This window comes from Falco biarmicus, chromosome 7 (assembly GCF_023638135.1).
Source record: "Falco biarmicus isolate bFalBia1 chromosome 7, bFalBia1.pri, whole genome shotgun sequence".
Lineage (NCBI taxonomy): Eukaryota > Metazoa > Chordata > Aves > Falconiformes > Falconidae > Falco > Falco biarmicus.
In genome coordinates, this window is record NC_079294.1 from 55,094,438 (window position 1) to 55,120,323 (window position 25,886).

A 25,886-nucleotide genomic window follows, 5' to 3' on the forward strand; every position below is an offset into this window, starting at 1 on the left:
AAAATGTACCTAAAACTGCAGTACCCTGATAAAGTCTACAAGTACACTCTTTCCTTTCTTACAGACCTTTTTTTTTTTAAACTTGATATGAATTTATTTATGATACAGCGATGCACTTAGGTACTCAGTGCAGACCCCAGGGATCACCCCTGAAGCTTCCAAGACTGCTAACAAGTCACACATTAGTCTCAAGACTTCTGCTTTCTATGTCCCATTGTATAAGAGGAAGAAATTGCAAGATGCCTTATTTGTGTTGCATTCGTGCCTAAAGTGCCAGGCTTATAGTAGAGGTTCCTATCACGCTGGCAAGTAAACTAAAATTTCGTTACAGACATTGTGACAATAGTACTGATTTTGCATGTGGTCTGGGCAATCCCAAATTGAATTTACACATTTTACATTTACACATTACATATTTTGGTGCGCTTGGTTCCTAGCTACCTCAAAGGCTCATGGCCAGACCTCAGCAGTTTTAGGATAAAACCATAAAATGAGCCTCAACTTATTTCACTATTAACTACTGTGCTTCTTCCCCATTCCCATTTCAATGAACCCTTTTTTATTTCACCACTGAACTTAAGGCAATTGCTTTCTTTAAAGGAATCAGTAGCAGTAATCCCAAATACTGCCAGTTTCTTTAATCCCGTACATAACACATCACATAAAATGACCTATCAACTCTCTCATTTCATCTTCAGACGCGACACCCCAGTGAGTGTCTTCCAAAAAAACACCAGTCAAACAGCACCCTCCCTCCACCAAATGCCACCCTGGCAAAACTTCTACACATAAGGATAACAAGGTTTCTGTTTCTTAAAGTGACCCTCCATCCGGATGCCTAAGAAATAACTCCTCAGAATTTTCAGCTGACTTCCCAACGTACATATATGCGTTAGTGACAGAAGCTGAACGCCCATCTGAAAGCCACAGTACTGTTAGCCTTCAGAAAAGCATAAAAAGGGCAGCAACCAAGAAAGCCTTGCAAATAAAGTAAGATACTACCATCGCTTAATAAGAGCAAGTCGCAATTCTCCAGTCTTCGGCACATTTCTGTTGCATGAGAATCTTTCACCTACTTTTCAGAAACAAAACTTCAGTGCAATACTGGAATGAAGTGAAAGCGTCCAGACTTTATTTTCAAATTCAATTTAAAAAAAATATTGTTTTCTTTTGACGATACTTGTTCCATTAATCCACTATATATCTGAAGTATTGCACACCTACACACTACACCTTAAAACTCTAGGGAAGCTGTAGCGGCCACTCAGGCAACTCACAAAACCAATAGTATTAGAGGTCCAACACCTTCATCACCTAAAAAATAAAACTACATCTTTTATAGGCTTGCTCATTCAATGTCATCTGGCTTACTTTCCCCTCTGAGGTGTCTGTGTTTCTAAACAAAGTCGGGTTTCCAGCAGCAACAAACATTTGACTCACTAAAACCCAATCTCTAAAGAAAACTATTAACAACTTCAAATCATATTAATGCAAATACTATAATGCCCCAAATCACAAAAGCCACTTGTTTTGGCATGAGCAGCCTAGTTAGAACATTTTGGTTGATCAGTTCAGAATTTAATCACTAGATACAGGCTGCTGCATTTATTAAAAACTGGACTGCTAGCAACTGACAGGCTACAGTTACATGCACGCAAGAATGAAAAAAAAAAATAAATGGAATTAAATAGAGATTAAATAAATGATTTTTTATGCACCTGGCGATAAGCAAACATCTTTATTGCAAAACAAAGACAAGCCATGAAAAATTACAAAATTATCTTTTAATCACCAGTGAGCTTTCTACAGTCTCCTATTTGAACAGGATAATAGTTATTATGTAGATCCCTGAGCAACTGCCTCATGGGGAAGTTACATCACCAGTATGGGAGAGATTCACCTCCTCCTCCCTTCTCCCCTGGAAAGAAGCTTGGCGCCTTCAGACAGACTGAAATTTAAAATCCTACAGCTTCACCCAGCTGATCCCATCCACTGGAACGCATCTACAAGTGCCCAGGGATGGCAGGAACCACAGGAGAGAAATATGCCTTTCAGCATTTCATGCACTGATGAGCCTTGTAACAGATAAACATACCCTACAGCAGCTAAACTGACATGTTATAACAATGAGGAAGCGCAAGACTTAAAAATTTCATCAGATTACTATTTATGCCCCTTTTCAAAGGCAGAATACACTGTGAATAAATCAACGCTCAAACATATCAGAGTGCATTAACCAAAAAACAAGCTTTGCAGAACAAATTTTATCAGAAGTAAAATATTCCCAAATTCAAAAGCCGCAGACTCGCAACATTTAAATCCCCGGACTGGCAATTCAGAAGCACTTAGTACGACAAAAAACTCTAGGTTTAAGCGCGAGACCTTTTTGTAGCAGGCAAGTTTTCATCTTCCTCCACACAATGAACACTGGGTCCTGTTTGTTCTCCCCTTAGCACAGCGCAAGGCAACGCTCCTGCCTGTGGGCCACCAGCCCCACTTACGGGATGGTACCTGCGCACTGGAGCATCCAGTGAGAAGGTTACTAGCAGCTCTTCCTTGTACAATGTGCAATCACACAGCATGACGGATTTTCAGGGAAACATGTCTTCACTTTCTTACTTGCCAGAAAGGAAACTTTTCTTTCCTCGAACTGCAGCGCTGCAGACTAAGTTTGAGAACAACTCCGAGATGATGAAAATCATCTGAAGTTGCACAATGCTACCCAGGCTCGTTACCAACGAGCTGCCTCAGTGCTCCAGCATACTGGTGGATGGCCGACAGGGCAAGAGGAAGGCTGCCCCGCTCCTCACCCCGGTGAGCCCCCTGCCAGCGGGCAGCTGCGGCCCTGCACCTACCTGGCAGACCCGCACCTGAGCACCACCTGAGGAGGGCTGTCAGCGCCCCTCCGCAGCTGCTGGCTAGCCAGAGGATGGAGGTCTCAAGGGGGAGAGAGCACAAGCAGACACCTGCTACAGCATAACATTACACAAAGGACACAAGCCCGCTGCCGCCCCCCCCCCCCCCCCCCCCCCCCGCATTTGTAGCGAGCCTTGAGGTATTACTGTATTTAAAGAAATGTTAGGAAAGCCATTTGAAATATTACTGTAAACAGAAGGGAAAACCAAGCTTAACACACACTCTTGTGAGCAAAAACCCAAGGGTAAAAATGCCCTGCACTTAGCGCTTTCACTAAATGACTGTGTAATTTAATTTCCCAGAAACCCATTAGCTTTCACAAAAGGAAAATGAAGAGCAGATGAGAGCAATTCTTTGGTGTGAGTGGAATTTATTTATTGTAATACCTGGGGGGGGGGGGGGGGGGGGGCCAGAAATCAGAAACTGTACCAACAGACACAAAACATCATGACTCCAGAAAGCTTCATGCTACCGATCGACAGCCCTGAGGTTTTACAGATACCGCTAAGAAGAGCCTGCCTCTGCTCAATACACCACACCACAGCCAGGACACAGCCACACGCAGAAACACCCCAGGACAAAAGGATTGCTAGCATTTAAAACAAAACAAAAATAAATTTAAAAAAAAAAAAAGGACCTCCATTTATTTACGGATATTTTAGGTGTGCGTATATGAAGCAAGTGATACACATAATTATCTGGAAAACAGGAAGAAATCATTAAAACTTAACTGAACACATTACTCTGGGTTTGAAATTTTCATTAAAACCCCAAAATACTACAAACTTCACATCAGGATTTTAGCGAATCTATAATATTTTATATAAACAGCGTCAATCTAGCAATTAAGCACAGCGACACGCCCCAAAAGGAAAACAAACATTCTCAGAAGGAAATTTAAATGTATGTCTTCCATTTGCCAGATTTATTATATGCAATGATTTGGAAAAAAATATTTTTTTAAAAAAAGAAACATAAGCCTACCTGAAACAACAAAACATGAAACTTCACTGGGATGAAGGAATCTCAACACTCACTTTGGGAAAAGTAGCCATGATGTATTACATACAGATGAGTCAGTGTCTTGATCTTTTTAGCTTTAATAATCAAAACGATAAGCAATTCAATAAAATGTAAGCATAATGCTGTGAAACTGCATGATGCCAGTTACTGTAAAGTGAATTTCAAGGAACTTTTCCAGCATGGGAAGTTTACAATCTATGGATTGTGCTGGACCCCTGTCTTAGGAGGAGACCGGTACCCCTAAGTATCATAACTGTGGATGATTCAGACTTGCATCTTTTATGCTCAGAAAAGTTTTTCTGAAGTCTTAACCTACAATAATATTTGACACAATCATGCACTATGGGAAGCTTATTAGTTATCCTTTTACAATTTTCCTTCAACTTACTGCCCTGCTCCTGTAAAATGAGATAAACTGAAGCACTTGTCATAATCTTTGTTGTACCTCTATTTTGTCATTTTCTTATTTTAACATTCTTCTCTGTCTTCCTAATGAATTCTCTGAAAGATACAAAATATTCTGTCCCCACCATTCTCCAAGTTAATACCAATGTAACTGCATATAAGTTCTTTCAGATCAATCTTGCAATTACTCATGTCTCTGGAGATCATTTCCATTGTGATGTCTATTTTATTCCGTGTGTTAAATTAGTAACGACTATTATTTTGGACAAACACAAGCTCTGCCAACTCACTACTTGCATCTGCCCTCTCCCTTACTAAAGGTAATTAAAACAAGATTCCTAGTAAAAACTATAATGGCATCATTCATAATATTTGCCACATTCATAACTACTTACCCTTGCTTACTTCCTACTATTGCCTCCACCATCATAAGATCATTTAATAAGCTCTACTTCTTTGATTCGAAAACTCTTACTGAAGGGCTACTGAAGAAGAAAACTAGCAGTTTTCATGAAGATTAGTTAAGATTCTTAACTGAGAAATAATTCAGATGCATGCCTTTTTTAAATTGTATTTTTAAGTTCAAAAGCCTCTCCTTTTACCAAGAATAACCCTTCCCAAATTATGATTTAAAAGGCTTGTGTCACCTGTTTGATAACAATATCAACACTGGAAAGCTTACAGAGAGGCTTCAGCTATTTACCATGTTGCTTCAAAAAATGCCCCAATGTTCATCTTTAAAAACTCTTACCACTCTATCCAAGCCAACTGGTGTGCTTAACTTACTAGTCAAACAATAGATACTACAACAAAAATTACGTAGTAATTTCACTAGTTTGCAAGATGCACTGGCAGAAGCACAGCCATTCTTACAAACCTACACAATCAGGCAATCAAATCAATTAAGTGAACAGTAACTCTAAAATTAGAAGGTACCCTAATCCAGATATTGATCGCTTACTTCTATGATTGATCCACCAAATGAATCTTCAGTTTCACAGCAACTCAAAAGGCTACCTTTGAAAATTCATGGAATTAGGCTTCGAGCATCTCTCCGTTCCTGACGCCCTTGACTTCACACGGCAGTTTCTACCCAGCACATACCTATTAACCACTTGCTACACCAGTGCAAGACAGTTAAGCACTAACAGAGGGTAAAATAAATGGTATGTGTATATATATATGTAATCTACTTGCAAACCCTGTCTTGCAAAGCCTGATGACAAACCACCCAAGTGATTGAAGCACGTCAAGTACTACCAACATTAAAGGAAGCCACACTGCAAAAAAACCCCAAAATGTATTACTCTGCTTTCGCCTATTTTTTTCAGTCAGGGCAAGAATCAGGCTTACCATTCATATTCACAGTATAAATAGAGTACAAGAAACTATATTTTGATTAACACTTCGAATAATTTATAGCTCTACTCTAACAAGCGTCTACTCTTTCCCTTGTAAATACTGACTGATATGTGTCCTGACTTCCCTGCATTGTCAGGTCCCTGTACTCTTAATGCTGGCCATAAGAAAACATCATGGCCATACCTAGCATGAAGCAGAAGTTGGTTTGTTAGGAAGAGGAGCATAGTCACCACCTCACTAGGATACTAACAGAGGTGAGTGCTACAACATCAACAGATGATGTGAAACAAACCAGTAACCACAACGCTGCAGTTGGTCTACTGGAGTTACTGAGCAGGTGAGGTCAGGAATCATCAAAACGTTTGGGTTGGAAGAGACCTTAAAGATCACCTAGTTCCAACCCCCCTGCCTCCCCTGCCACGGGCAGGGACCCCTCCCATCAGCCCAGGCCTGCCTCCAGCCCCATCCAGCCTGGCCTTGGGCACTGCCAGGGATGGGGCACCCACAGCTGCTCTGGGCAGCCTGGGCCAGTGCCTCACCACCCTCACAGTGAAGAATTTCTTCCCAATATCTAATTAAATCTCACCTTTTTTAGTTAAAAACTATTACCCCTTGTCCCCTCTACTAAAAAGTCTGTCCACATCTTTCTTACAAGCCCCCTTAAAAAGATGCAAATTACCTAAAATCCTCCATTCCCACACATTCAGAGTTTCTGATTCTGACAGTTTCCAGTTACCTTGGTTGACAGGTCTTCAAATCCTGTGGCTACCTCAGGAACATTCAGAGCTCTACGATTTAACCCAATTAAACTGTAAAGCAACTAGTTAAAGAAACAATGAGAAAATAAGGAAGTATACTTGAAAGTAAACTTGGAAGAATGATATCTCTCTCTCTACTCCAGGGATCGACTGTAACATGGCAAGCTTATGTTCAACTGCCATGTTTTCACTCACTATTGACTAAATTTTTTAAATTACTTTTTATCATGTATAAGCTTGGGCAGTACACAGATGATGAACATTGAGCGCAAGAGCCTTGCCTTTATCCTTTCTGCCTCTTGTGGAAAGACAGACACCAAAATAAATTAAGTCACCCACTTCAAATTTTCAAGATGGACCAACAAAAAACCCCTTTAGGCTATATTCAAGAAAGATCTGCTTGCTTTCTTCCTGGTAAGCAGCAGTGGAAAAGCTCAGTAGAACAAAGTCCAGGGAACAGCACAACAGAAGACACAATACCACATGCTTGAAGAGTCCTAGCAAAAACTGACCTCTACTTGCAAGTGCAGAGCACTAAAAAGCAGCATAATTACAGAGAAAAGAATCTCATATCCTGTGAATAGTTTTCTAGAATGTAATTAAAACAGAAAGTGTTGAATAAGCAAAGATTATCAAGTCTAAATGGAGTTACAATACCACCAATATATCTTAGCCTGATTTTTCTACATATCTCTATGGATACCAACAGACTATGCTGGTGCCAAGAGGATTCAGTGGTTTTACTTAAAATACAAGCAACGGCCCGTCTTTTTTTATACTAACAAATCAACAGGATAATTCTGGAATTCATTAGTGAAGAACACTAACCAATCCAACATAATAGCTTTACTTCCTCTGCAAAACACTTCAAAAAAATATCTAAATGAATATGGAAATGCATCTTTCTGTGGCAAATTGTTCATTATTGAATCATTATCAACTCTTGTTAGACAAAATTTTTCTCTTTTGCAACGTACAAGATCATTAAAATGTTTGAGAGCTCCATCATGAAAGACAGTGGCACTTTATAATCCACTATCTCTTCAGGCAAATATGCTTACGGCTGAGCACAATACACAAAATAACAACATACCCTTGACACACAATTCTTTCTTTTAATGGTGCTTTTAAGTGTTGACAGCAATGGTGCAATATGTTGTTGCTCTTTTTTATTTTTTTAAGTACTTTTTAACTATTTCAGAGATGTATTTCACTCACAATAAAATGCTGGGAAGGGATGCACCTCTCAGATCTTCAGCGTGGAACCCCAGATGCTCCATCGCTCCTATCAGCCTAGTGAGATCTTTCCTATAAGCTCATCAAGTTCATATTCTTAGCCTCCCTCTCCTTTGAACCCCTGAAGATCAGACTGATCAATCAATGCATTAAATATCATCTACAGAAACTTATAAAATGAATGTTTTCATTCTGTTTATGGGGACATGCCTACAATTTGATATCTACAAAAAATGTGTAACTTTTTTTTGGTCTAATGACTTAAGAAGAAACCTCATTTTCCTTTTCAACAATAAACAAAAACCCATAGGCACAGATAGTGGTACTGATAGAAAACTACTACTCAATGTTTTTATGTAGCTTTTATCATTCCTCTCTCCAAACTTCCAGCACTAACTTAAAATAATCTGCAAAAATTCATGACGCAAAAGTATGATATACGAAGCTGTATGCTATACTACAACATAAGTAAAATTAAAACAATTTTTTCTTATGACAAGCAAAAAACCACAGGTGGAATACTTTTAAAAGCATACTTTTAAAGTTTTGAGATGTACATTTCTTATACATGCTGAAAGCCTTCTATAATTCTTTGCTGCATATAGAAGGAAATTAAGTACCACTGCTTCAGCAAAATAAAATCCTTAAGAACTGTTAGCCATAAAGCATTACAATACTATTTCAGTTCACAGCTACTTTGGGTAAGTGGCTGACTCACGTACATCTTGCAATTAATTAATTCTTTAGAAAACAATCTCAATAGAGGATTCTTCTCAAATCTGTATTAACGAAGTAATTCTATTATGTCTAACAGAATCATCTAGACATCTCTTCAATAAAAATGAAAAACTAAGAAAATACAGTTGCACCAATTATTTTCTTCATATATTTTAAGGCATATATTGTAAATAAATTGGATGGCTCAATATAAAACCATGAACAAGTAGTTTGCCTTTGGTAATACCAATTTTTAAAAAACATCATGTATTTCTGTAAAATACAGCCAGTATCAGCTACAAAGCCTAAAGCCATTCTGTATGTGCTACTGATCAAAATACTGACAAAACAATTGAAGTAACTTGCATTTTTAGTCTCCTGTATTTACAAAAAGGAGAGAACATACTTGCAATGGTATTGGGAGGAAGCTCTATTCTGCTTTATCAAAATAACTAAAGGAAACTACACGCTTTACTGTCCTCAGATACAAGTACCATTTACCAGCTGACTCGTACTCTCTGTAAACAAACACTACAGGGACAGTCATTTTAGTATTACATTTTTTCAGGTTCATATATGAAGGTTTAAACAAAATTCTGTTTTCAGCAGTAGCTGTGCTTTGTCTGCCTCCATTTCAGAGAAAACTGAAGTAGTAAACAAAGACTGAGCAAAGTAGAAAGATTTCCAAAAGAAATTGCAGACCACCAGGATTTGGATTTAGGTAATCCACTTAGATTACCATGGCTGTGTCTTAAAAGGACAATACTGAGATCACAAAATAGGTCATGTCTACAAGACATGTAAGTGAAACAATGTCAAATGTACAAATTCAGAACAGAGTCATCCGAAATTTTAAGACAGAAAAAAAATTTATTTTTTCCTGAGACCATGTATTGCCAAACAATAAATATTCTGAAATCAACATTTTAATGCTCCAAACTGGAACAGGGAGACGAGTTTCAAACAATGCCATCAATAGATTAATGTGTTTTAGGTAACACAAAAGTGCAGACAATAAAGAAAAAGCTTTTAATACCTAAGCCCACAACCTAATACACATTTTGCTTGGTTTTTTTCCAGTTTCAAAAGCAGCAAACGTTGGACACCTGCAGGCCTGGAAACAATAACAGTATCTGCCCAGCAAAACAAGAGTTTGCATTTGTTTCTTAGAAGTGACAACACTTCTAATACCACAAGTATCAAAGAAATTAGCAAATTAAGAGGCAAGCCCTCAAATTATTATCTGAAGAAATGCCTGTAGTAAATTGTCAGGTAGTTCAGGAACTGATAGTGTTAAGAAAAAAAGTATTTTTTTTTAAATACACAAGTTTAAAATTGCTGTAGATGTCTTCTCAGCAAAACTTAAGGAAAATTCACTTTAAAATAATTTAGAATTTACAAGAGAAATGTAAAAATTGAAACAAAATGTATCAGTTCCCAAGATCAAATTGAGAAAAATCTAGGTGGTTCCTTCTTCTCAAAAGTCCTGGACAAGAGCCTTTATGAGGAAATCACCCAACATTAAAAAATTTCAATAGGAAAGTCAGTGTTACTATGAGAAACAGAGCAACTTCCAGATGCTTGACATGTCAGGCCTAGACAAGGGAATGAAAAATGTCTCTTTCTGACCGAAGAGGCTTTGGGGGGATACTCGTAAAGAATTACCTACTTACCCATCAGATTTGAGTTCATGAAAGGTGTCGGGGACAATCCTTCATGGGGCCCTAATCGACTGTCATTCAAGTGATCACTGTAATGAGGACTGTCTGCAAAACCCTAGAGAAAAAAAAAAGACCAGAGTATTAAACAGATTATTTGGCAGCCCTGCTAATTGAGTGTAATGACACTTTCCTAATTAAATGTGCAGAGTCACAATTGGTCATTAATCACAAAAGTTGGCTTTCAGGTCTATCTGACAGAAATTACTCCCTGCCCACATTTTACTTTCTTCCCTTCTTTTATTTCTCCCCCATCAAAAAGGAACCACATAATTTCTTAATAATCTGTGTCCTCATGGACAATATTTCTAAAAGTTGAATAATAGTGAGATATTTTGATATTTTAATCCTCTTAGTGTTAAGTCACTAACCACAGAGTGTAAAATTCGTCTGAAGAACTTGCAACTGTTTTTTGCGTTGTGGTTTTCTTTTCCCCTTAAGGTTTCTGTTTGCATTAATAACAACACAGTAAAAGGGACAGGAAGAGTCACTGACATTAGGAAAAATGTTAGTGCAAACGAGAAGAAGAAATTCCATTTCCCCTTGCAGCCTGCTATTAATGTACAGATTAACAGGCATTTTGACACTATCACATTACTGAACAGCACAGCTCGCTGACAAAAGGTTTACTTCCAAACGATGATTAAACAAACAACTCTGGCATCCGATTTGCAAACAAGCACTCAAACTGAAATACTGTTTTGCACTTTTCTAGCATTAGTACAGCCAACTTAGCAGGCCTTGAAATGACCCTTACCCAGCCAGGAAACACTGGCTTGTTGAAAGTTTTTCAAATTCAAAGGTATTGAGAGACAGAAAACACAGAAGCCCTAGGATGCACAATATTATTTGATTAACCCAATTACTTAAAATTCTCTTTTGTACCTTTCAGAACGCCTTCAGCTTTTCCATATAAAGGTGGTAATACGATATTTATCAATCAGACTGATCAGATGTGCACTGAATCACTTATTCTGTACCAAAACATGACAGACCTGGCACTCAAAACTGCACCTCCTTTGTAGCCAAAGTTTTGAAAAACACTTTGTAAACTTTATCTTACAATTCCCTCTTATTTCCTTCTGTAAGTCTGGTAGAGAGAAATCAAAAGCTCAGGCCTAATTAAGGGGGGGGGTGGGGGTGGGGGGGGAAATTGTTCACAGCTACCAGAAACCATCCGAAGTGCCCTGGGACTATAAAATCATCAATCACTGAACATTTATCATTTTTTTTCAGACTGCAGGCTCACGTTCAAGACAGCATTAATGGGGCTGAAACAGGCCTCACTATCTTTGCAGGCGTGCTGTCAGTTCTACCAGAGGGCTAGTAACTGAGGGGTAAATAACTGTCAGATCCCTACCGCTGCTTATGGATGCGTGTCACAACTCTGGCTGCTATTCTGCTTTAAAAGTAATCTTCTGGGAGTCCCAACTCCCAAATGAATCTTTGGCTGACTTTATCTACTTAAGAATCGGCGATACACATGTGATAGGCATTCAGAAACAGTCTTAGTGACATTTACAACTTGGTTATGACCACAAGGGTGTCCTCTGGTAACCATGACCTAGCCCCGTCTGTCAGACAAGCAGCATGTAGCAGCAGCTGCCGAGGAAATGGAGTGGCTCCTAGCTAAGGTCACCACATGTGGTTTATTTTTATGCTGAAATGAAACAAAAAAGAAATTAAGTCTGCTGAATAAAGAAACAAAAAATTTGCAAAACTAGGACCAAAAAAAGTAAAGCTTTTAAGTAGGTGGGTTCCTACTAGGTGCTCTGCTTGCACTCTTTATTGTGGTGGGAAAATAAAATTTATTTATTTTCAAGCCTTTTTTCCTAAAACAATACTTCAACTATATTTTAATTTTTAAAGAAAAAAAAACTCGGAAGGATGTTATCAGTGATAAACCAGAATCCATCTCAGACATTCAGAAAGTGATGTCTAGGTGAGCCCCAGAAACTGAAACGTTCAAGCGATCTTAATTTACAAAGTAAATAAATATATATATACTGAAAATATAACAGGAGTAAGACTGATTTCATACACAGTTACACATCATGCAACACAATCTACCTAATGCACAGGAGTAATACCACTTCTCCCCAAGTTAATATCACACATCCCCCCTCAAAATAGACGAACTGTAGAACTCTGTCAGTAGGTTACACAGCAAGGAATGTTCTCCCTTCTACTACCAGAATTCCTTCAAATAATCCTTTACATCATGTTCTTGTCATATACCCTCCCAGTTTCCCAGAATGCACTCACATCCAATTACCACAGCATCAAAGTTATGTTTCTACACCACTAGACAAATCAACTACTTCATCTGAAAAATGCTCCAAGAAATCCTCCGCAACACTGAAGCCATAGAAAACAGACCGTTTACTCTACAGGGGAAATGTGCTAGGGCATATGCAAACACTTCAGAGAGAATTGGGGGTTTTTTCTATACTCCAATTCCTAACTAAAATTGATTCTGTCAGGCATTTCTTCCTTTGTCACGCATTATAGAATTTACACTTGTGCAAAGCCTAACCTCTCTCAGCCTCCATCTACAGCAGACCTACGTAAAGAGGTCTTAAATCGTCCACCATCCTTGACACCAGTTATTCCGAATTTTAGTAATGAATTATGGATTATTAACTCAAACAGCAGAGTTTTGTTTGGGATTAGAAACCCCAGGCCATTCCCACATGTAACTCACACTAAATGAATACGAAGTAACTAGAAACACATGCAGTTTTAACAAACTTTTTTTGCACTTCACAAAAGCAAATTAAGCAAAATCAGAAGAGCTCTAAGGACAATCATTTAAATTACACAAAGTTATTTCAGAGCATTCTTCACTTTTAAGCTGTACTTCAAATAAAATTGCATCCCTGATACCATTCCTTGCTTTTACATCTGTATTGTTAACTTACACAATAAACAGCATAAATGTCTACCAGGAGGGGTTGTAATCAATCATAGATGAAAATCTTTACAAGCTTCCAATAGCTTCTGAAAAGCTACTGGAAGCTTCTAGTCATACAATCAAGGCTTAAAAATGTATTTAAGAAATACGATAGCGCAAATTGACAACATATGTTTACAGCTTACAGAATGCAGTCGAGAGCCTTGGAAAGTCTGTCTACACCACCAATAAAGGATAGCAGTTTATTAAAATGTACATCCCACCTGTGAGTGACAAAGAAAATACTATCACCTGGCATCTGAACTTAGCCCTCCTCACAAAAGCAAAAAAGGTGGAAGTGGGGATAAATTTCTATTACAGACCCCTGTCAAATTTATGTTTTAAAGAAGACCCAATAATATATACTGTCAAATTTCATTCCTTCTTTCTGAGAAAGGAAGGAAATTCCAGTTTACAGCAGTTTTGAAGACTACTATCCAAAAGGGAACTCACTCCATCATAGCAAGATTGATACAGGCTCCAAGCAGACGCAGGAGCTAATTAATTAGGCCAAAAGCTAATTTTTGGGAAGAACTTTTGGGAAGAACTCTTCAAGGATACATACCCTGAGCTGACTCTACTGGAACAGGCTGGGGATGTCATTCTTCAGACTACAAGTGGGCTTCCAAAGCCCTTGGGAGGATTGCTACCTACTGTTACCTGCGAGGCAGGTCTGACACAGAAAGGCTGGAAGGAGACACCCCATGCTGAGCACACATCCCCGTTTCTGCCACCTTTGCTCCCCAGCAAACACACCAGTGGATTAGCATGCCGAGGGCACTGTCTGAGTATTTAGCAACTGGCAAAAAGTCTGCAAAACAGGAGTTACTGGACAATATATTTTTTGCCTGTTTGAGCACCCTATTCTGAAGCAACTGCAGATAGCTCAGGGCATTTTTCTGTTTACAGAAAGAAAACTGGTTTTGAACATGGTTAGCTGCCATAGCTATAAACAGAAAACCATCTTGTTGGTTCCAACCTCTTACATAGCTACTACAAATGCAAGCTTTAGCCTTCCCGAAGGCAAGCAAAACTTTTCTTCCTATATTGTTATAGCCACAATAAAGTCTAATGGGGGCTAGCTGTTCCCTTCCAGCATTTTGTAACATTGCCACTGCCCATTTTGCAACAGGCCTTTCCCTGGATTTTCAGTCTCACTGCATCTTTGTGATCAGAAAGATAGTCAAATACATCTACATGGAAAAGCAACAAGTGTTGTCTACTTACAGTACCTATCACAAAACGGAGCTGAAAAACTCTACTAATCAGTGCTGCAATTTAACTGAGCAGTGAAGGCACTCTCAACATTGAATGCTCTAACATTTTATTCATTTTTCAGGTATTTAATTGAATTAGAGTGATGTTCTCTAAGCATTCCAATAAATTAAGTCCATCAATATAAAAAACAAACAAACAAACAACAGCTGCAATAGTTTTCATTTCTACCTCTTCTGGGTAAGATGCCCCAAGTGTCCAGGTGATTTAGGCTTTACCTGTATCAGGAAGATTTCCTGTGCACAGGTATGTTAACACAGCCAAACCAATTAAAACTCTGAGATTATTCACAAAACCATAAGTAGTTGCATACAGGACACCTGAAATTTATTGTACAGAATGTATTAGTCTATAAGACCTGGAAGAGGAAAGGGGGGGGGGGGGGGGGGACCAACAGAGAAAACACACTCCTTAGTAGGCATGTTTATCCTACGAAACCCTAAGAGAAGGCCTGACACAATGAGTCAATGCCTCATTTTACAAAATAAAATGGTATTTTGCCTCCTAACATTCAATGTCTTTCAGTGACCATTAATGTTCTGACGTTTTGGTTTAAGTCAGTCACAGAACTCACCTAAGAACAAGCTAAGAAGTCTCCCCAGCTCACTGTTCCTACCCCTTTTCACTGCACTGGTTCTATGGCTTCTGTAGGATTCATCCTCTCCCTTTTTGCTTCCACTTCAAAAACAGAACTATTGTCCCTTAGTAATCATTTTCTGAAATCACACCAAGATTTGTCCATGCGTAAGCAAAACTGTACTCCTGACCCTAACTCAAGTGGTGGATTTTTTGGTTTTGATTTTTAAATAAGCACAACATCCTAGTTCCACTTCAGGGTAAAATTTGAGAACTGAAGGAGACACTGTACAGTTAACTACTCCTCAGCAGTTTATTTGTTCAAGTCCACTAAAGTAGAAAAAACAGGTTTGTTACCTTTATGCCTCCTCTCTTATCCCCAAGCTGTCTCCTACACAAGTCCCTGGCAATAGAGCAAAATTAGACCCAGTTGTGGCTCATAACCAAGCTGCCAGATCAATACATGCGTATTTGCATGTTAGCCACTTAAAATATAGCTCAATTATCGCCTTTAAACTTAAGTCATTAAAATTCCACTAAAATGAATGGTTGACTTCGTAGTTTGACATGGCTACAGACCGAAAGATTAAATTTAATGAATGCTGCTTCCGATTCCTTGAGTTTTATAGTTTGGGTCACCTTAACTAACAAATATTAATTGTTTAAAACTCAGGAATACTCAGCTCCCTTCTAAGCTAAATTTGGCTATGATCATACAGATCAGGCAAAAGTCGTCTAAATGACTAATGTATAAATGAATGACAGTGAATCTACTGCTGGAATTCACTTTATTTTGGATTATCTGCCACCCCAAACTAACCTGAGAGTTCTAAAGACGAGAGGGGAAAAAACACAAGGAGGGGGAAGTGGGAGAGAAAGCGAGACGCAGAGACAGCGAAAGACAGACGGACAGACCCAGAGAGGCTGACTGACGGGGAACGTCACGGACTTCAGATTAGACAAGAGGCTCTGAGCAACAGCCACACCAAGGTGTTCTATCTAATTTAAAATATTATGGATTATGTGATCATGTATGTTTCCAGAAATAAACAATCATTTTGTTTTGAAAAGAGTATTTTCAGTTATTGAACCTACCTATTTGTCAATGGCCTAAAGGAAAGACTACAGAACCAAACCCTGTCTGGGTCTACTGAACGCACAGGTCAGGAAGAACCTTGCAAAAATTAAGGTAAACTAAAAATAAATCCAGGGAAGAGTACTCTTCCTTTTTGCCTTGAGGATCACCTGCACTAAATTTAGTTATCTTAACCCAACACCAATAAACATCACATTGTCACAAGTCATGGTACAGCTCTAGTTAAAATCACAAACAGTCTTGTAGCAAACTATTAGTTGCGAACAATGTGGTTTCCAAACGATGACCAAAATGATTTTATAAAGCATTCACCTGAGAAGAACAGGGAAAGGCACAGCAAGACAGCAAAATACGTACATTCTCAAGTATACGTCTGACAAAAAAGGTACTAAAGAAGCACAGAGATTCATATGGATGTATTTTTAGCATTGTCTAGTGTTTTTAAGTAAAGTACTTCATAAAATTTGAACAATTTTAAGTCAGAAAATACAGAACTTGCAATCAACTCTACAAGAACAAATCAAGTTAAGTCTCAAAACTTACTTTCAAATTATTTATACACAGACTATTAGCTCAGATATTGCAATAGCAACTATACCTGACCACATTTTATAATTCTGTGGACCAGAGAGATGTGCACAAAGACTCTTCTGTGAGAGAATGGGAAATTACAGAATAAGTCAGTTTGTGGCTGAACATAATCAATCAACAATGTATAAACCTTCTATGCAGAAAAAAAAAAAAAAAAAACACCCAACCAACAGGCATTATGATCAAAAACTAAAATGAAGAGCAGCTACTTCACCAGATCTTTTCTAACACAGCCAATAATAAACACATCCAACAACCTGCTTTTCTCTGGTCTAACTCCACCAACATCCTCCATAAGGAAAACACACCAGTGTCTCACAGGTCAAACAGAAAATTACCTTAACTGTCTAAACAAGGAAAAATGCCAGAGGCAGGGAACGGAGCAGACAGACCATGATGGGAAACGCCAGACACTCCTTAGACCATTCCATCCATATTGCTATCAATTGCCTGCTGAAATCCAAATGCTAAGAGACCAAACTGAAGATCTGTCTGCCGTGCCAGGGAACAAAAACCTCTTCCCTCCACACACACACATGCTGTCTCCCAGCCTGCTGAGAACAGCCAGTACTTCAACCCCATCTCACTGTATTGTGCCAGAAACTTGTATAATACTTATTAAATAGAGAAATGAATGCAATTAGCCAATGGAGACCACCCAACTGCACCAGAAACAAGGAGCTGTACAATTTCTAGTTTTAATTTTGATTCCTTTTCACTATCAGGAAGCTTTAATATTCCACAACAACATCCTAAAAACAGAAATATAGCTTTATACATGATTGGGTCACCAGCTACACGGGAGGCAGGGGAAAAAAAAAAAAAAAAAAATGTCACTACCCCAGATCTCAGGTATTATTGGGAAAAGTCAAGAGAGCTTTCACAAGCACCCTCCAAGTGTCACCATAAGTCACGTACTTTGTAACAGAGCTCTGGAAATATTCATTAGCTTATTTCCAAATATCAAGTTGAAATAGATGACAGCTACCTGTGCAGGAATGGAATAAGAACAACTGAAAACATAGTTTGTTTATTTACTTTTAAACTAGCAGAGCTTGGGAAGGAGAAAGGGGACTTAACACATGAACAAGGAATCTGTTTTGAAATAATCACCATTTTTGCCAGTTCTAAATCCATTTACAGGAAGTTAAGTTAGTGAATGATGAATCTCATTTTAAATAGCTAAACCCAATGGTCGATTACAGCTCTCAACTCTGGTGAGGCAAATACAAACATGATATGTAATGGGACAATTTCCTGGCCACATAGAAAATTAATTTGTGAACAGGTTCCAATGCCAATTTCAATATGATAGGTAGTTGCAATAAAAACGAAAACAAACAACTCCCCCCAAAAAACCAACAAGCTTCTCCAATGCAGCTCACATGACTGAAACCAGATTTTTCTAGCTCTTATCTAAGCTATAAACCAGGAAATAAAATAATACAGGTACAGCCACAGCCAACATACTAACAATAAATGCTCAAAGACAACACTTAAAAACCTAACTAAAGCATTCAGAACTTGCTTTGAAAAGTGCTGTCCATAAATCAAATTACAAAGTAAGTTGAATTTGAGAAAAAGAGTCCTGTGCACTGAATATAGGATATTTAATTTTTGCTTAGATTTCACACTGAATCATCTGCTTGCTTATAGAGTACATCAGAAAAAGCAAATAACCAGCAGAAGAACCACCAAACAACCTCCCTCCCCCGCAAAAAAAACCAACAGAGGACAAAAAGGACACAAATACAACAGACTTGATAACACTTACTGTATTTCTGTGTCCCTCTTGTCTTGTTTTGCTATTTAACAGCCTCCTTTCTTGTTATGTACCTGAGATTAAGAGGTATAAAATACTATTTCAAAACCTGCTATCTCATTACTATTTTTTGACTTCTTTGCAAATTAAAAGTGCTACTGGTGGTAGGGGGGGAAGAATAGTTTGGGCATATAGTATTTCAGGTTCCAACTCATGTCTGAGTATTTTAGGTACAATAGAGGGCATAGCCTGTTGACTGATGCTATAAACCCATCTAAATCTAGCAGTGGTATCATGATCAGTTCAACTCTGGCTTCAAGCAGATACATAGCAGAGTTATGTAAATGAAAAGGAGGATAACTGCATACTCAGTGCTGAAGCTAGATTCTATGCTAAATCAGGTCAAAATGTACACTCACAGCTTTTAGTGCAATATACATGCTGAAAGATAATTAAAACACCCACAACTTCAGATTTTGGAAGAAAAATACCTCCGCTAATTTATGCTACATTTTTATCAGTAAAAATTATTATGTGTCTATATATATATAAAGGCTATCCACTAAGGAAGTGTCTTACAAAAACTATTTTTAGATTTGCTTGATTTGGAGACAGCAATCTAAACAGATGAAAAACTAACTTATGCCTTTTATTGCAAAGACATGTTGCAACAAAATCAAAACAATGAAAGAAAACCTCATGGAGCATTATTCTTCATGGAATAAAAGCAATCATTAACCACACTGCAATAAAAACTATGGTAGAAAAATACTTAATTAAAAGACAACGTTTATCCCCAAAAAAGCGATTATAGCAATTTGTTGCTAGGTTATGAGTAAAAATTATAACTCCCAAATAAAGCAGGAAAGCTAAAAACTTCGGAATCATCTCACAACAGGAAGACAAAACTTTCAAGTGCAATACGTTATTGTGCAGCAAACACGCTACTTGGGAATTTGCCTCGAAGAGCTCAGCAGAGCAAGGCTTTCAAAAAGCTGCTTTACAGTCCTCTGCAACATACACGAAGAGCTAGCTACGCTTCTAATGCAAGGGATTATGAACACATGCAAAAATATCTCTAGCTGTATATCACTCACATAACGGAGGGACCTACATTCACTAACCAGAAGATATTCACTGGAAAACCACCACTGTTGCACACACAGAAGAAAAAGCAAGATTGTAAAGTTGGGGGGGGGTGGGGAGGGAACAAGCACAAGAGATTGAATATTTTGACACAGTATTGTATATGGACTTCAGTATCATCATTCCAGAGTAAAGGAGACCATCAGCATTTTATAGAATTCCACTGACTTGCGAATAACCACGATTTCTGAATTACTACTGTAGAAATAAAGCTTTCCTATTTTTTCTCCCTCCCCCGATATATTTTCAAATTATTCATTTTTCTATCACAACATTTGGCCTATGCAACAGAGATTTTGCACACACACATCACTCATGTCTCAATTTGTACCTCTTCACAAATTTCAGATCGCCACAGCCAATTCTAACACAAATACCCACTGGTCTCTCAGGGTTAGAATGCTATTTAACATTACTAGGTAATGAAAAAATATGGCTCATACAAGGTTCTCTCAAGCCTGCAGTGATTCTCAGCCTTCCATGTTAGTTCAAAATACTTATTGTCTAAGAATATTTTAGGTTTCAGTACAGTATTACCAGAGACTCTTGAAATAAACTGCTATGGGAAACAAGAGAAGGATCTTTTGTGAATTAATTATTGATTAAAATACATAAACACCCTGTCCCAAGCACAGGAATATACATCCAATTTTCACAATGAAAAGAAGTTAACCAATGTGTTTTCCCCACTTCCCAAAAAACTGCATTCAGACCAACGTTCTTCAACAATTCCATAAATAAATCATAAAAAGTGGTTGACCAAAGACATAATAAAGTTTGCTGATAACAAAAAAGTTTAAAAATAGTCCTAGCTAAATGTTACCGCAGAGTTGCAAAGCAAGTTCTCCATGAAATTGGCAGTAAAACAGCAAATAAAGTTTGGTGTAAATAAATACAAAAGAAACGTTAAAAACCAGCTCAATGGCATAACAATGTGGTAACTAGTATACAATGTAAGAAAAAATATTTTTCTACACAGTTTTTGAAACAATATCACTTTAGAGTTCAGTAACAGTCAAAAAATGCACTTCATAATGAGTAAGAAAGGAACAGAGAATGAAAGTGTCATTAAGTCATGCGTAAATTGATGGTATACCCTCATCTTGACTAGTGCATGCAGCCATAATCACCCTAACTCTTAAGTTACACAGAAGCAGCAGAAAGATTCAAAGAACAGCACCAAGAAATAACCACAGGTTAGGAAAAGTTACCATACAAGCAAAGACACATAGATTACAATTCTTCAACTTGGTTGACGAGAGACGTTGAAGAGGCATGTAAAATAAAGATGCTGGGGGAGGGAGGGGAACATCACCAAAAAAACAGAATTCTAAAGTACATCAGTAACAACCAATCATTACTATTCAGAACACAGGACCATGGTAATCAGCATACTTAAAGACAAAAACATCAGTATTTTGCCACACAATGCTTGTAATTGTTGCCAAAACTGTAATCAAAGTCCGAAAAATTAATGACTTGCAGAGAACGTGTCCACCAACAGCTCTAAGAACAATGTCCAAAAGATCGGCTCTGTCCAGGAAATCTCGGGAGGGCCTAAGTGCTGGGCTTTGCTGGGAATGTACAACAGTAAAGGTGCCAAAATATTTGCCCTATACTTACACTTCCCTTAAGCAGCATTGCTGGACATGATCACACCACCTATAGGGACCCAAACAGACCTTTGGCAAGAGTTAGGAGAGGAAGACCTCCTTTAGCCAGCCTTCCACCATCTATCTTCATTAGCCTTTAAAAGTTATGTAATTAACTAGCACCAAATTCTAATTCTATTGAATTGAAAACTCATCGTCTTTACATGCCTTTAGAAATTCCAGCCAACACTGAGCCAACAATTCAAATTCTTAAATCATTTTGTCACTGTACTGTGACTTTTAAAGGAAAACTCCAGTAGTAGGCTGCACTCAGGTTTAAGAAAAAAACCAAAAACATAAAAATACACAAAAGATAAAAAGAATAAATGGTACCTCTTGAGGTTTCAATTTTTCCATATCTGTGGAAAGGTCTGAACTTTTTCCATGAAGACTGCCATTTTCCTGTGAACACGCAAGTAGTAAGAACTATTAGGACAACAACATTCTACATTGAAATTGGGGGTGGGGGGTGGGAAGGGAAAGCACTTGATTTTGAAGTTAAAGTTGAACATTTAAGACTATTATAATTTATTTGAAACTCTGTTAATCACCTCAAAGAATAACCTAGAATGTAAAAGGCTAAGTGTATCATTTGCGCTGCCTCCGGAGAAGCTGATCTATATTCTTACAACACAGACCCACACACTCATTTTAGCTCTTCCTCAGTCATCTGATCTGGCAGCATATGAAATTGCAGTTAGAACTTATCTTTACTCAAATTTCTGAGGCAGTCATGTGTCTCATTAGTTGGAAAAAAAAAAAAAAAAAAAAAAAACGAAAAAATTAAGACCATACATCTTACCCAAAATTTATGCATGCAAACTTGATTTAGACTGGTAAATGAAGTCCAGTGCTTTTTCAGTAATTTCAGTGCAGAAGAGAACTTCGTTTGTGATATATTTTTGGAGAACATAGCCATGGGATGAATTAATCTGTGCTTCTTAACCGTTACCAGTGCTATATACAGATTGTATGCATTTCTAGTGTTTATCATGTTTTGGGGGGAAACATAGGAATGGAGTTTTCTTGTAAGAGGAATTCAGGGTTTTTTTTGAAAAAAAAAAAAAAAAAAAACCAACAACCACACAACAAACAACTGTTGTCATTTAAATTATATCCCAGAAAAGCATTCTTTATTGCTTCATGCAGGGCCCCTACAAAAAGCTGGCTTTTCTTCCCCTCCCACTATGCAACTTTTAGGTGTATTGAAGACCTGGGCTGAGATCTACTATGAATAACAGATTCATAAAATTCGGCCAAACCTTCCGAATTCCTTTAGATAGTGACTTCACACTGATTCTGCAGAACACCCACGCTGACCCTGTGGGACAGGCCTACCTTATTCCTCACTGCATGAAGCTGATACACTAGGTAAAACCAAGGAGACACAGGCGTGCTATAATCTTTCAAAGCCCAGCACCAGAGGCTGACGCCTCCTGAGACACCCCAAGAACACGAGGCTTCCCAGTAAAACCAGCGTCTACCACCTGGTCAGTGATCCTGAACTGCTGCTGTGCTGATGCTTCAGGGCTGCGGGGCCAACAGCTCACAACTCTAAGCGGACCCCACGGAGAAATGTTACGAACAGTCTGATGTCACCTTCTCTGCCAACATGAGACTGGCTCTTAAATTGATATCATTTAGCAGGTTTTCCAAAAAAAAGTTAGTGTAGGAAAACATTTGTAAAAATACTTAATTATAATAATCTTTCACTAGAATTTAGGACTATTGGGGTGTTTTCCCCCTCATAAGATTTCTGCTGCCTTTAAACAAACAAACAAAAAAAAAATGAATCATCTATTGAAGTGAAGAAAACTTTACCACCTCAACACTATGGGAACAAACTTTAAAAAAAAAAAAAAAAAAGAGAAGGCAAAACATACAAAACATTGTTTTGGGAGACAAAAGTAAGAGGTGAAACTGATTAGTTCATTTTCAGTTTATAAATCGGGGAAGTTTTTATGCACGTGTTCAGTCTTCTCTAAATTTTATACTGATGTACATAAAAACATGCTATAAAATCATTACATTCAGCCACAAATAGAAATAGGGAAATAAATTTACATGTCAGTATTTTCGAACTCTCTAACTTTAAAAAAAAATAATCAGACAGCATTAACTGCCAGTTCTCTAAAATACTGCATTATAACATATTTAACTTGAATTAAGAAAGACTTGCTAAAACAGTATGTTCCAGTTTAAACAAAACGGAACATATTTTCTTAAAAAAAAGCAAACACAAAAGAACCCCATCACAAGCTATAAATAATTGGTGCTTCATCTAAGAGGAAAAATCCTCTTCACCTAGCCAGCAGAGGAAGAAATACTTCAGAACATTGTGGGGATAGATTCCATTAACTCTTAACAATATATTATTCATTGTGGCTGGAGTCCAACTGACTTCAGCTGAAACTGTCCTAACAAATTATGATTCAGCAAGGATTGTTTGCTAGGAGGATATATTTCCTTTTTTTTCTGTGTGTCTCTCTTTTTTAATATAAACTATTTTATGTCCAAGTTACAATTGCTTACAATAGGGGGAGATGGACATCTGACACGTATAAGAATTTAACATCGCTCATTTACATTTGCTTTTCTCAATGATACATACCAAATCTTCCTATGATTCTAACTTCTGGTATACCTCTGTTAGAGCACTGACATCTGCCTTTATTACCAACTTTAGGGTATAATTTGTGGAGGATTTCGTTATTGACCCGTGTTTAAATTTCCTAGTCATGATCTTCAGTTATAGTAAAAACAAACAACAAAACACACACAAAAAACCAACACACTCAAACCACACACCAGCACAAAACCCCCCAAGAATAAATCAAAAAAACCCCACCCAAAAAAACCAAAACAGACCCACACACCAGGCACCCTGACTTGACATTATTGGAATGCTAGCTGGTTAACGCTCTAACATTAAAAAAAAAGTGATTAACATAGCCACACAGCTGATGAATCACAAGCTCAAATTCCAGTTAGGTCAGCTTAACTCATAATTGATTAAAATTGATCAGCAACATCATAAGTGAGTATCAAAACACCAGACAAGAAGAATACAAGTTACTTAAAGCTGTATAATAAGATTCCATCATTTCAAATATAGAAAAAGCATCTAAAAGGCTGGGCTTCATGCCTCAGATTATGCAGGATGTTTTAAAAGAATGCCTAATTTCTATGTTGCACAGAAACACTTGTGCAACCCATAAAGTTCTTCTATCTCATTATCATAATTCATTTATCAATGATCGATGGAAAAATTAGGACTTCATGACCAATCTTCCTAACGCTCTTTTCCACAGTCAGACAGAGGCTTTAACAACATCCAGACCTTGCCAACTCGTTCCATTCCACAGCAAGAGAAAGCTGCCAAGGTGCAAGAGCTAACACAACTCGCTGGCTCAGGGGTACTGCAATTAGAACAGATCATTTAGACTAGGCCCACCAGCTATACTGTGTATTTCTAGTAATTAGTTCATTAGGTACTTAGCTCATTGGCCTTCTAGGGAGCAGATATTCATAAAAAGAAACTTGAGCAGATGAAAGGGAATGTGATTTACTACAGGGAAAGCCTGCTTTTGATCACTGAGGTTTTAAAAAGGCAGTATTATTTTTGAATATTAGATACTATCAATAACCTTTAGCTCAAAAAGCAGGATGGATGAAGTTGGAATGGAAACAGGAGGATTCTATTTAAAAAGAGAAGCCTCTCTCCAACACCGTGACACAGCACATACTACAGCTGGCTAATATTAATGGAGAGGCAAGCATTCCCTACACTTAGCTAATGAATCTGCTCTTAAGTAACATGACTTCTGCTTTCATTTTCTGACCATAAGGTAAATAAAACCTGGGCTCATCATTCAAGTATACAGTTATATATACTTTATTTTCATAAATTCTTCACATATATTTTTTAGCCTTAGAAATCTGAATCCCTATTGCAGCATATCAAAGTCATTGAAGTCTCAAAAAATGATAATTTGTGTATTTAAAGGAGCTTACCATCCAAAAGCATTGCCAAATCATCTGCTAATTTTCACTGTACATTCCCATAAACTTTAATATGAATTATTACATGAGAACCTTACCCTTGAAGATTCATATGAAGGACTTGGCTGACCACTTGTTCCCCAGGATGTGGCACCTGTTCGCTCATCCATACCTAGCAATAAAAAGAAAAATACAGACCTATAAGAAAAGACAGCAAAAGCATAATGTTCTCTGATGCAACCTGAAAGCAAATTCACCCACTTTCATACACTTAAAGCAAATTCATCCGCTTCCATACACTTAAAGCTGTATTTCTAAAACCAAAACTTAAGATGAACAGTTTCCTTTTTAATGAAGCTGGCTACAAAGCAACCTACTCATTTGGACACCTGCAGCTGTTGAAAACAGGAGCATAAAAAGTCAAGAATTTGCCAATCTGCAGTGTCTGCCCTACCCAATCCATAAGAAATTAGCATGAGTAACAAACAAGCACAACGATGTTGGCATTGCTTTTTGCACAGCCTGATTTATCCTGCATCTTAAGCATAGAATATTGCAACACATACTGTGAAACACATACTTGTTCTCTAGTCTTTGCTCTCGTGTCTTGCTTAAGTATCGTAAAATGTGCAAAATTATTTCCCCTACTTGGTCTTTATATGACATGCAAGGTACTTTAGCATAAGGGGGTAAAAAGG

General features: G+C 37.8%; 1 protein-coding gene across 9 annotated transcripts in view; it reads right to left on the reverse strand.

Annotated features, from left to right (window-relative positions):
* TCF12 (transcription factor 12) overlaps positions 1-25,886 on the reverse strand; it is a 173,917-nt gene that overhangs the window by 100,038 nt on the left and 47,993 nt on the right. For all 9 annotated transcript variants that reach the window (XM_056345683.1, XM_056345689.1, XM_056345688.1 and 6 more), the window contains exons 4-6: positions 25,287-25,360; positions 21,520-21,588; positions 10,091-10,193 (exon numbers count right to left, since the gene is read on the reverse strand). In XM_056345683.1, coding sequence (XP_056201658.1) covers positions 10,091-10,193; positions 21,520-21,588; positions 25,287-25,360 — 246 coding nt within the window. The remainder of the gene's footprint in view (positions 1-10,090; positions 10,194-21,519; positions 21,589-25,286; positions 25,361-25,886) is intronic.